Genomic DNA, 12,847 nt, shown 5'->3' on the forward strand with positions numbered 1-12,847 from the left:
TTCAGTTGGCGGGATTTGGGGAACAGCCTCAGGAAACTCCACCTCTGGAAATACTTCTCTGGTTGTATCGGGCTCTTTAAAGATATTAGTAGGTTTACACTTAGAAGTCGTACAAACAGTAAATTATGTAACATGCATTTTTGAGTCTTGAAGCCAAAGATATTCATCCAAGTTGATGTTGTTGAAATGTACCTTCAGTTGCTGGTGTTTCTCTCTTTTTAGGAATAATCACATATATTTTGTCTTCTGGAACAACTTTCTTGGGTGGCTCAGGCACTTAAAAGATATAAGTATAGTTATATTTATAAATGGTGAAGGAAAGTATTAAGCTTTTAAAATATGCCAAAAATAAATTTTCTCCAGATTGGGTCACTGGTGTTATATACCTTTTGCTAGTTTGGTCTTTGTATTTTGAGGATGAGTCACAAGTACTTTTTCTTCTGTAGATGATTCTTCAGAAACTTCATAAACTTTAAAGATATTAGTATTTATACATTTAGAGACATTTCAAAGTGGACGAAGAATAGTATTAAGAAAAACAATACACATTCATAACTCAGATTACTGGGGGAACACAGACCCAAATAAGTGACAGTAACACACTAGCTAGGAGAAAGCCTCATTCCCAGTTTTATAATACAGGACTTTCAGCATTTCTTTATAATCATGATGGTAAAATTGAGGAATTCATTGGCCAGGGATCAATGTATAATTCTTTTACTGCAGAAAGCTAGTGGTAAAATTTTCCTATTGCTGTTAATTTTTATGGATTTGTTCTTAAAGAACAGGGTCAGTATTGAGTTGCACATCAAGAATTCTATATTTGACCTCCTAGAAATTCATGTTAAGTTCGTTCCTGCTCTAGGAACCTAGTTATCTATATTTTCAAACCAAATATAGCTTATGGCTTCATAGTTAATATGAATGTGAAAACCATTTAGGGATTGGAAGCAGAAAAAAAAAGAAAAATGATTAAAAATTTGGAAATAAGGCAAAAAAAGAAAATAAAGATTTATTCATCTTTTAAAAAGGAAGACTGGCTGATTGTAATAACCACACTCAAGTATGGAAAGGGGTTTGAATGGAGGAAGTCATCATATATTATTATAGAGGGACAAAAATTGGACTTGAATTTTAGATTCAAAGAAATTGAAAAATATCTTGACTACTGTCATTTTCAGTATTCAGATTATTGAATAGAATCCTATTCAGAATATTTTCTTACTCATATTATTTTACTCTTCAAATTAATCATAATTTTGCATGAAAGCCAATGAAAAATGGCTTGAGGATTCTTTTGAGGTTATGATGGCCTTGTAAATCTAAGGATATTTGAATAGTATTGCCAAAATATTTCCAACAATTGTAGTAAAGAGTAAAAAATACTAATAGTGAAACATTTTGAGTCTACACAATCCAAGTAAAATGTTATGAAGTTAAAGTAATTTGCCTATGGTCTGAGAAGATAAATTGCTTGAAAGCAAAAGATGCTATACACAGAACAGATTAAGAAGACAAGAGTGACAAATTCAACAAGACAAACGACTTTCTAAAATTGGGCAATGTTATACAGACAGGACTATTTGTTTTTTAAATTGACGAGGAAATATACTTTGTCCGAGGCTAACATCCATTCAAATTATTTAATTTTTGCCCAATATTTTTGGCATATTATGCTTTTACAAGATATTAGTATATTTGCCTTTAAAAGCTATTAAGACAAACACAAATGGACCAAAGAGAACTGCCAATTTTTCTACACTCACTGTATACCGTCGCGTCTTCAGAAAGAACTATGGGTGAGATTTCTTCTTGAATACTTTTCTTAGGCACCTCAGGAACTTCAAAGATATTAGTATGTTAATTTTAATAAATAAATAAATTAAGAATATAAAGAAACAAAATACAAATATTTGACATCACTCACATTCACTTTAAACCACGAATAACTAAACATAGAGTTATTTCATGGTGTGGTTAGTATCAGTGTATACCTTTAGCTGGTGGAACTTCAGGCTTTTTAGGAACAGCTCATGAACTTTTTCTTCTGGAACGATTTTCTTGGGTACTTCAGGTGCTTTAAAGATAGTTGTTTTATTTTTTAAGAATTTCATAATTGCATATAAAATACCAAGACATAAAGGGGTATCTAACAAGGAGAATGTAAAAAATTCCAAAATCATAAGTCATCTAAACACACAGTTAGTGCCTCTCTCTAGATTGTCTTGAGGACAGGCTCTCGATTTGTCATATTAGACCCTTTGGATAGAGCATCGTTTTCTCCTGTCATCTGGAACATGTTTGTTTCCAGAGCTACTTGACAGTAGATTCCAAAATGAATTATTTTTGAAAAAGAAGTTGAGGGGTCCATGTTGTTTCAGAATTGCTTATGAAGAGGATCAATATTAAAAAATAACAATATTCAGGCTTAGGTCTTTTTTCCCTGACGGTCGTCACGGAAGGGAGGATTATGTTATAGAACATAAACTGAAGTTTACATTGTTCAGCCACATTGTTGCGGTGAGGGGAGAACAAGCTCGCTTTCTTTCTTCCATCATAAGAGAATACAAGGGAGTTTCATAGTAACAGTGAATCAGCAAAGGCAGATACCTTTAGCTGGTGGAACTTTGAGCTCTTCAGGAACATGTACTTTTTCTTCTATCACAATTTTCTTGGGTACTTCAGGTACTTTAAAGATAGTAGTGATAATTTCTTTTACTTTTAAGCATTCATAAAGATTTTTAACAAATAGAGCGTAAGAGAGACATAAACACAGAACAGAACATAGCCACAGTCTAAAATACAGACATCACCTTATCAAATACATTACGATAACTAAAATGAATTAAATTTTGATAACAGAAAATCCAGGGGACTTTCCCACGTAAGAATCAGAAGAACTTGACAAGAAAAATAAATAAGACACCTTTAGCTAGTGCTATTTCTGCTTGTTTTGGTGGAATAATTGGTATTTTCTCTTCGGTGAAAACATTCTCAAGTGCTTCAGAGACTTTAAAGATAAAAGTATGTTATTTATTACTCACTGTTTTAAATTTCTATTATGAAATTCAAGAGGTTTAAAAACTGAGCAAGGCAGGGCCATTAAACACACAGTCACTCTGTATTTACTAGGTTCATTAGAATTAATAATTAACTGGAAAACAGGGATTTATCAATAAACATGTTAGTGAATATATAACCAAATAGTATGAAAGAAGGAAAGCTGGGCTCACTATTTGTTTAGTAGGGATATTTGCTTTGGGTATTTTAAGTATAACAGTGACTTTCTTGTTCTGATGGCCCTTCCCTTAGACCCTCACCCCCTTTAAAGATATTAGTATATTTTAGACATTCCAAAAACACAAAACACAGAAGAAAAACACCAAGTGGAAAGCAAACTTGTAAAGAAGCCAAGGTGCTACTGCATGTAAAATTAGTTAAGTAATATTTCACCAATAAAATACCTTTAGCTGGTGGTTCTTTGCGAGGAACAACTTTAGTAGGTGGTTTTTTGGGAGGGATGATTTTCTCGGATATCTCAGGCCCTTTAAAGATATTAGTATTTTGGTTTAGAGAGAACTCCTACGTATGATGGTGCACGATGACTGAAGGTAGTATATATAACAAGGGCTCATAAAATGATTTATCTATATGTATTTTTAAAATTTATACCACACAAAAGACTTGATTTTGCTAAATTTCATCTCTATTATAAATTTACTGTGTGTATTAAGCACACACATTCCTTCATATTACACACATTATTAATTTGTTCAAGTTCTGGAGTAGTCTTGCAGAGAATGTGTTTGTATTATGGTTTATCCTCAGAATATACTAGAATGCAGGTGCTGCTACCACACTTTATTTCCTTCCTTAATGTGATTTCTCAAATGAAAATATCGTAAAATGGTGGAAGGTTTGGCTAAGAAATTATTAGTCTGTGAAGAGTTGACTGAAATGCTAACAAGGCGATGGTGGTTTTGCCAGAATAAGTAAATTCCTCTGTGAACTGAGGAGTTTCTGTCCACCCAACTGGTGAAAATGGCCAGTTATTTTAGTACTTGGAACAGTCACATAACATTCTTGTTTGGATTTAGAAAATAATCCACAAATTCATACAAGGGCTGCCTCAGAAAGATAGATATCAAATATTATTATCTTGTTGGCTAAAATTATACTCTGGGGTCAATCTCTACTCCACATCAATCACTGTTATCAGGTACTTTAAACTCATGCTTAAAGTATCTCATGATTTTATCATAGAAAATAAGTGGATATCTAGTGTTCCAAACTGAACATGAAATGTACTTTAAAAAAGAAATAAGAGCAACATTTAACAATTTGTAATATCTGCACAATTCCCTATACCTTTAGGTGGAGCTTTGGGTTTTTCATATACTTCCACTTCTTCAGCCTCTAAAACTTCTATTACCCTACGGACTTCTTCAGCTTTGTGTACTTCTTCAGCTGCATACTCTTCCACTTTGATGAATTCTTCTACCTCATGGAACTCCTCTTCTTCAAAATATTCTTCCACCTCATGGAACGCTTCTTCTTCAAGAGCTTCTTCCACTTGTGCTTCCACTATTTCTAATTCTGTTCTTTCTTTTACTACTTCCTCTTTGTGGAAAGCAACTGATATTTTTTCTTCAAGGACAGTTCTCCCTGAAAGAGCATCTATTTTAAGAGATTTATTTTTTCAAACACAGTGGAAATGAAGATATAAATTCAAAATATAAAATAAAAACAACTAAGAAGTACATGATAAGCAAAGATCTTCCCAAAAATACCTTTAGCTGGGGGAACAGCTTCTTTTTTAGGCACAGGGACTTTCTTTTCTGGGATTTTCTTTTCTGGGACTTTCTTTTGTACTTCGGGCACTAAAGATATAGTTTTAATATTTAAGACAGTCAAGAGCAAGCTTTCACAGGCAAAACACATCAAAAACAATCAAGACATATAAACATAAAACACAAAATCTTAATGAAAAAAGATCCTAAGAAAGTTCAGGTGAAAAAGAGATGTACCTTTTGCTGGTGGGGCCTCTTTTTTCTGAACAGGAACAGGTACTTTTTCCTCAGGAACCTTCTTTGGCACTTTAAAGATATTAGGCGTTTCAGTTAGCTGACAATGCTCAATAATGAACATGAAATAAAAACTTCATAAATAACATCAACATTATAATAAAGTCTAAGAAGTCACTCTGTACCACTGGATACCAATTTCAGAAGCAATAAAAATATTTTCTCAAATCACTCATTTATGCTAACTATACCTTTAGAAGAAGGTATATCCACAAAGAACCTGTACTATCCTATTTTTTTTTTTAATAGCAGGGATTACCGATATTGGGCCTTTTATTATTATTATTATTATTATTTTTTGGCCACATGGCCATGGCATGCAGGAGTTCCCAGGCCAGGGACTGAACCCACACTATAGCAGTGACAACACCAGATCTTAACCTGCTAGGCTACCAGGGAACTCCTACTAGTTTTAATTTGACAAGGCTGTTTTTGAAGTAATTACCATCATAGAGTACTTAAACCTTGACACAGGTGTCAGGTTCTGGACATTCTTGTGTCTGCTGAGGATGTTTTCTGTGATAGGGTTGGCATAACCTAATCGATTAGGATTGCTACCAAAACATTAACCTAATTAGGAAGCAATGAGAAACAGACATTTTGCAATAACCTTGAATGCTCTGGCCAGACATTACAAAAGGGACACGAGACTCTTTAATTCTCTAAGCATTAGAACAGATATTCCCCCCCCCATAAAATAATACAGTAGGCATAACTATTGTAATAGTTACATGAGAAACTTTAACTTATGTAATGGAATAAAATCTAGGAAGAGAATGTTGGGAAGAGGGAACCATTTTATCATGCATATAAGTATAGAGAGATGTACTATTAACATGAAAATTCTCAGCTATTTAAAATATCTTCTGGAATAATTCATACACATACACATACTCATCCATGGACATTCCAAAAAAGGCTAAAGCAAGCAAATGAATTATATTTTTACAGGTTCTGAATCAATTTCATAACCTTGCTATTCAAATGACTCTAAGAAAGCAGTGAAATAAGATGTTTTTGTTTTTTAAAAAGAAAATGAATGGGACTTTAAAGATATTGTTATCTTTAATAAAAGGATTTGCTATACCTTTAGCTGGTGGTGCCTCCACTTTTTTAGGAACAGGAGTAGGTGCTTCAGGTACTGCTTTCTTAACCACTTCAGGTACTTAAAAGATATTTTATGTACATTTTGAAAATTGACATGCAATTAACAGAACAATAACAACCATATACTAAAACCCACCAAAACCCAAAACATTATTTTAAAAAAGATATTAGCAACCTAAGTGGTAATTATATATGAAGTATTGACTATGAAGATGAGATGGATGGATGTTACTTGGAAATCCTATAAGCAAAGCAAACATGTATCAGTTATGCAAAAGACTGTCATAGTCCTCAGGAATGACAGCCTAAGGATGACTAAAAAGTAAATACCATAGAGATAGAGTTTCACCCACCTTACTATTGAAGAAAAAGCTAAGGACTGAAAACTAGGAGAAGTATTACATTAGCATCTGGCTAGAAACAAAAAGTGCCAATAACATAAAATTCTCTATCTCATTCTAACTGTATTGCAGATGCAGGAAGAAGAGGTGGGTGAAGAAAAGGGATACAAAGTTTCAGTTGCTGATAGTAATTAATCTTCCATTTGTCATGGATATGATGCAAGAAAAATATACCGATGAACATTAGGTTTAGAGGAATTCTGAGAAAGACTTTGAACACCATGTATTTTAAATGTCCAACTCATAAAAGCAGTTGTACCTCTAGGTGGCGCCACCTCCTCAATTTCCTCTATGCTAGGTGGTTCCTCCTCAATGCTAGGTGGTTCCTCTGGGATCTCTTCTTCTGGAACAGGCTCTTCAGGCTCCTCAAACACTTTAAAAAGATTATTTCATAAATTATTTTTATAATTCATTTGAATGTTAGACTAAAATGATACATCTGAAAACTGATGTTGTCTGATCAGCATAGGAAACAAAGAGAGCTCAGCCTTCTAAATGCATGTGGAAACTCACTCATCCTTAAAAAAAAGTCTTACTGGGTCTTCGAAGTATGTTAGGCCCTTCAAAGACTTTTAGAATTAGAAAGAACCACAGAAATTTTTTTTTTTTTGAAGTCAGATTTTCTGTACCAGTCACTCAAGCTTATCTGGAATTCCTCTTGGAAAAGCTAATCCCTCAATTGCCAAACAAGTCATCTGATGAAAAATTTTCAAATACAGTTTCCCTTCAAAGATGCTCAATAAAGTAAAACAAACAACAATACACACACAGGCTAATCATGTCAGAAAAGAGATTTCAGTTGGTTTTAGTTTGCCTATCCAATTCCTACTGGGTAAAGAATAATTTGTTTGGAGTCTGAATATGTTTATTTTCTGAAGTGAAATGTGCATTTACCTCATGAAAATATTAGACAAAAATAAGACAGTGATGACTGAAAATGCTGTTTTCTTAGAAAGTCATCTACCTTCAACTGGTGGAACTTCCTCTTCTTTAAGGACAACGACGTGTCTTTCTTCCACTTTCTTAGGTACCTCAGGAACTTAAAAGACATTGATTGTTTTAGGCACTTCAAATGCAAGAACTAAGAGAAGTACATAAAGATCAAGTTCCCCATTTTTCAACACAAGAGAATTACTATCAGAACTCACATGCACAAGAGGGAACACTGACATTGCACAGAATCAGTTAATGAGACAAAAATAAGAGGTTGGTGGTTTAAGAAAAAGCATCTGTTAAAGAGGTATTCTACTTTTTACTCTGGCACCTCTACTTTTTTAGGAAGAGCAATGGGTACTTCAGGGACTGGTTTCTTAGTCACTCAGGTTCTTTAAAGATATAAGTATTTTTATTTTTTAGGAACAACATACATAGACAAATTAACATAAAATACACAAACACAAAGTGGAAAAATTACATAGCACAAACACAGGTGCACCAGAGGCTTAACTGACGACCATACGTGACAGACATACAACACAAATATTTATCATGAAACTCCTGGGTGGACAGCATTGTAGTTCAACAGTGGGGCAACAAACACATCCTGGTGGGAGCGATGTACCTTTGACAGGCGGAGCCACTGCTTTCTTAAGACCAGGAGGAGGCACCTTCTTTTCTGGTTCAGGTTTCTTAGGCACCATGGGCACTTTAAAGATATTATTTTGTAAGTTCAGTTTCACAAACACAGAGACAATGGACACCACAATAATATATATGTTAATAAATACTGAAAATGGGGCATTTTGGCTTTTACTGGTGAAGAAAGAAACGGCAGTGTTTTGTTTGCTTGGGAATAGCAGTACCTTTGGTGGGAGGAGCCTCCTCTTTCTTGGGAATGATCACTTTCTTCTCTGGCACTTTCTTCTTAACCTCAGGCACTTTAAAGACATTTCATGATAAGAATTTATTGTGAGAGACAAAAAAGAGAGAACACCGCAGTCCACACACAGAAAGACAAAAATGCAACAGTCACTCAAGATAGGTATGTAATGCAAGTTGGGAACCCAATTGTGATGACACCGTTAGGTTTTGTGGAGGAAGGTATCAGCAAGCCATTTGAGGACTAAAGGACAGATGCTGTCATTTCATCCATTTAAATTTCATAAGTAATCTATTAAATTATTATCCATAAAATATTTCTAAATTCTTGAAATCTAATAAAGGACTATCTTTACCATTTCCTTGATTATAAGACTATTTAACCTGGTGGAGAGGTCACACTTATTTTAAGTAGTGATGTCATGAACTTGCATAAAATATTACTGAGCTTTAAGACATGAATATATTATGTCCTGTACTATGAGCTGATTGAATATGATAAATCTGGATACTATTCGTTCAGTGATACCTTATTTTATTCTCATAATAATATCCAGGCCCACTAGGACTGATATTAGTATTCTCATTTTATAGATGAGGAACTTTAGGTTCTGATCAGTTAAAGGACTTGCTCAGGGTAACACAGCAAGGCTAGAATCAAAACCTGCTGGGCTACCATTTATATGTATGTATCAGAAGACATAAGTTATTAGTGTTTTCATAAATACATTAATCCTTCTTTTATCTTTTCATTTTGATGTTATAAAGGCAGTTAACATAAATAGTTGAAGGATGACATTTAGGAGATTTGTTCATTATATTTTTCAGGTATTCTTTTGTGTGCAAATAATTCAGCCTCGTAAATTATCTGTATGAAAATTATGATGTTTAATAAAATTATAGGGAATTGGGTAAAATTTTTGTGGCAGTTTTGAGAGAATACTTTTCATTTTTGTTCTTGAATATTGCTCTTCATCCAATGAAAAGTTGATATTAGTGTTTCTGAATATTTTTAGAAATAAATGGTGACTATGTAGTTTATCAACATAAATTTTCCTAAATCCAAGTTCCATCATAATTTTTCTGGTGAACCTATGGATGAGGAACATGTATTCACTTTGGGGAGGTGTACCTTTGGGTGGTGGAGGTTCCACTTTTTTGGGAACAGGAACGGGGACTTTCTTCTCTGGTACAGGTTTCTTTGGCACTTCGGGCACTTAAAAACATTCATTTTAAGACATTAAAAATCAAATGTACAGTACTGTATATGTCACAAAAAGACACATGAGAATAAGACCACAAACAACTGAATAACACTTCATATCATGAAATTTGAAAAGATAAATCAGATAATGTACAACAGACACACAAGACGGACACAAAAATGATAAGAACACACGTCTGGAATGTTTTCTAAGATTAAGATGATAGAAAACATAGAATAAAGAATCACAGATAAAAATTAGAGATGAACAAAAAGATGGTAAGGCAGAATTCAACACAAAAGAGGTCTGATGACTCCAAGAAGAACTGCTGCTATACCTCGGGCAGGTACTGGCACCTTAGGCTTAATTTCTGGAAGAACTTCTTCAGGTACAACTTCTTCCTCAGGTATAAATTCTTCCTCGTCAGGAGGAATCTCCTCTTCTTCAGGAGGAACTTCCTCTTCCTCTGGTACAACTTCCTCCTCCTCTGGTGGGGCTTCCTCTTCCTCAGGGAGAACTTCCTCTTCCTCTGGTAGAACTTCCTCTTCAAGAACTATTTCTTCCTCAAATGTAACTTTCTCTTCCCGGAGTAGAGCTACAGGAATTGGAACTGGAACTGGCTCACGTTTCTTGGGCACTTTAAAGATATTTGTTCAATTGTACAAGCATCACTTTTATGTACAATAATAACATGGGACAACATGAAAAGCAAATAATCTGTGGTCATAAAGCATCAATTGTCACTAAAGTAAGGGTCATCAAGCATTCATTATAATTAGTGAGGCTGTATAATACCAGTTAGTTTCCTTTTTGCCCTGGTTCTGTCAGAGATTAATGTACCTTTGGGTGGTGGAGCTTCCACTTTTCTCGGAACAGGTGTTGGCTCCTTTTCTTCTGGGATTTTCTTCTTGGGCACCTCTGGCACTTTAAAGATATTATTTGTCTTTAAGAATGTGTTCTTTTATATATATTAGAGCAATAGATATAAAAAAGGATCATAAAATACCTGACTTTTTTATTTCTAATAAGGTAGACTATTGTTTAAAACATGTAGTGTTATGAGGGAATTTGTATATGAATATACGTAAATATAAAGTTTTTTTCCCCATGGACCTTAAATGATGAATTGATGTACCTTTTGCAGGTGGAGCCTCTACTTTCTTAGGAGCAGGAACTGGCACCTTCTTCTCAGGCACAGGCTTCTTGGGCACTTCTGGCACTTTAAAGAAATGATTTAGAGAATCATTTTACGTAACGTAAAATTTTGAGTCATAGTCTCAAAAAGATTAAGACAAGGTCTTAAGAGTATGGCTAAGTTTATTTCAAGAATCTTTTAAATATTAATGCTTTCTTTTCCATAAAGGGTTACTAAAGAGTTGATCTCCAAAGAGTATGGACTTGAACCATTTAATTTAACCATTTTTTATATGCATTTTTTATGACATTGTAAGTTCATGTACCTTTGGCAGGTGGAGCTTCCACCTTTTTAGGAACTGGTACTGGCACTTTCTCCTCTGGTACAGGTTTCTTGGGTACTTCAGGAACTTGAAAGATAACAAATAAGGTTAATGTTGCATTTTTCACTCACAGATAAGAATCTAGCAATTTTAGACCTATTGAAGCATCGTAGATATTCTAACAATTTCACTTTAAGACTGAAAGATTATCATAGCCACAAAACAAAGGCCAGGAAATGCATAAAAATTAAGATTAAAAAAAACACTGAAAAAAAAGACTGATGATAAAGACAACATGCAATATCTGGTAAATGATGATTTTGTCCATTTTGGTATTACGGCAAGAATTTATTTTACTTTAAGGACTTTCCACTAAAGAGGAGGAGCCAAGCATTAAGTACCAGCATGCTCTGATGGTCAAGGTCAGAGATGAGTACATGATATACTGCTCCAGTAACCAGCTCAGAGGTCATTGTCTTGGCATTAATATTGTTAATATTATTTTGGGGAAAGAACTGATATGGCTCACCAACTTATACTACATGGGTCAATTATTACATTATTCCATTGATGGATTTCAAAGAGATGTACCTTTAGCAGGTGGAGCCTTCTCTTTTTTAGGAATGGGCACAGGAACTTTCTCTTCTGGCTTCTTAGGAATCTCAGGCACTTTAAAGATATTGTTTATTGATCAGTACCAGTAACAACACATCCATGTTGTTTATTGATCACTACCAGTAGCAACACATCCATACAAAGGACAGTTAACATTTTAAACAACAGATAGTAACACACAAGGTTTTGAACTCAGAAGATAGTTAGCTACTTATATTCAGAGTAAGTCTTTTATATGCTCATGATATGAGTGGTGGTGTACCTTTTGCTGGTGGGGCTTCCTTCTTTTTGGGAACAGGAACAGGTTTCTTCTCTTCTGGGACAGGTTTTTTGGGTACTTCAGGCACTTTAAAGATATTATTAAGAATTTTGGAAATGTTGCAGAAAAGATGTAAAATGTGAAAAGCAACTGCAGAAATCATACTCCAGCATCTAAAAGTGTATTCTTCTAAAATGAGCATAATTGTCATTGGTGCTAATAACCCCCAGAATCTGACCAAATTGGACACCCAGACTCTAAAGATGCTCTGCTAATCCCTCAGCAGGAGATATGATCTACCTTTGACTGGTATCACTGGTACCACTTCTTCTTCAGTTATGAGTTCCTCTTCTTCATGAATGTATTCTTCTTCTTCTTCTTCTTCTTCATGAATGTACTCTTCTTCATGAACGTACTCTTCTACTTCTTCATAATATTCCTCTGCTTGGTTACAACTTCTTCAAAGACAATCTCTTCTGGTTCTCGTCTTTTAGGTACTTCTGGCACTTTAAAGATATTATCTTTAGGTTGGATGATTTCCAATTACTCAGCAAAATTAAGACACATTAGGAACACAGCCATATGTAACAGAAGAAAGGGATATGCTTTATCTTTCCCACAGAAAAACTTTACACAAAGAACTGAACATTTCATACCAAAAAAAGACAAACAACACATTGAAAAAGAGTGGTATTATGTACCTCTAACAGGTGCTGCTACTTCTTTTTTAGGAACAGGTACTTTTTCTTCTGGGACAACCCTCTTGGGCTTCATGGGCACTTGAAACATTAAGTATAAGGAAATTTTGTCAGAAACAGGCAATCCAGCCAATACTTGATTTGTTGTACTTTAAGGAACTAGAATAATTTTGCAAATGCCTCTTGTGCTAGATATGTGAGTG

At 34.4% G+C, this 12,847-nt stretch overlaps 1 protein-coding gene across 1 annotated transcript in view; it reads right to left on the reverse strand.

The window, feature by feature from the left end:
* Positions 1-12,847, reverse strand: part of TTN (titin) — a 274,368-nt gene that overhangs the window by 133,170 nt on the left and 128,351 nt on the right. Inside the window, 19 exon segments of the mRNA XM_021075901.1 lie at positions 2,611-2,688; positions 3,465-3,545; positions 4,369-4,665; positions 4,791-4,880; positions 5,028-5,096; positions 6,172-6,249; positions 6,852-6,965; positions 7,557-7,631; positions 8,395-8,469; positions 9,543-9,626; positions 9,953-10,252; positions 10,456-10,539; positions 10,751-10,834; positions 11,076-11,159; positions 11,664-11,741; positions 11,950-12,033; positions 12,247-12,361; positions 12,400-12,452; positions 12,648-12,725. Of these exon segments, the coding sequence (XP_020931560.1) occupies positions 2,611-2,688; positions 3,465-3,545; positions 4,369-4,665; positions 4,791-4,880; positions 5,028-5,096; positions 6,172-6,249; positions 6,852-6,965; positions 7,557-7,631; positions 8,395-8,469; positions 9,543-9,626; positions 9,953-10,252; positions 10,456-10,539; positions 10,751-10,834; positions 11,076-11,159; positions 11,664-11,741; positions 11,950-12,033; positions 12,247-12,361; positions 12,400-12,452; positions 12,648-12,725 (2,001 nt within the window).

Source organism: Sus scrofa, chromosome 15 (assembly GCF_000003025.6).
Source record: "Sus scrofa isolate TJ Tabasco breed Duroc chromosome 15, Sscrofa11.1, whole genome shotgun sequence".
Classification (NCBI taxonomy): Eukaryota; Metazoa; Chordata; class Mammalia; order Artiodactyla; family Suidae; genus Sus; species Sus scrofa.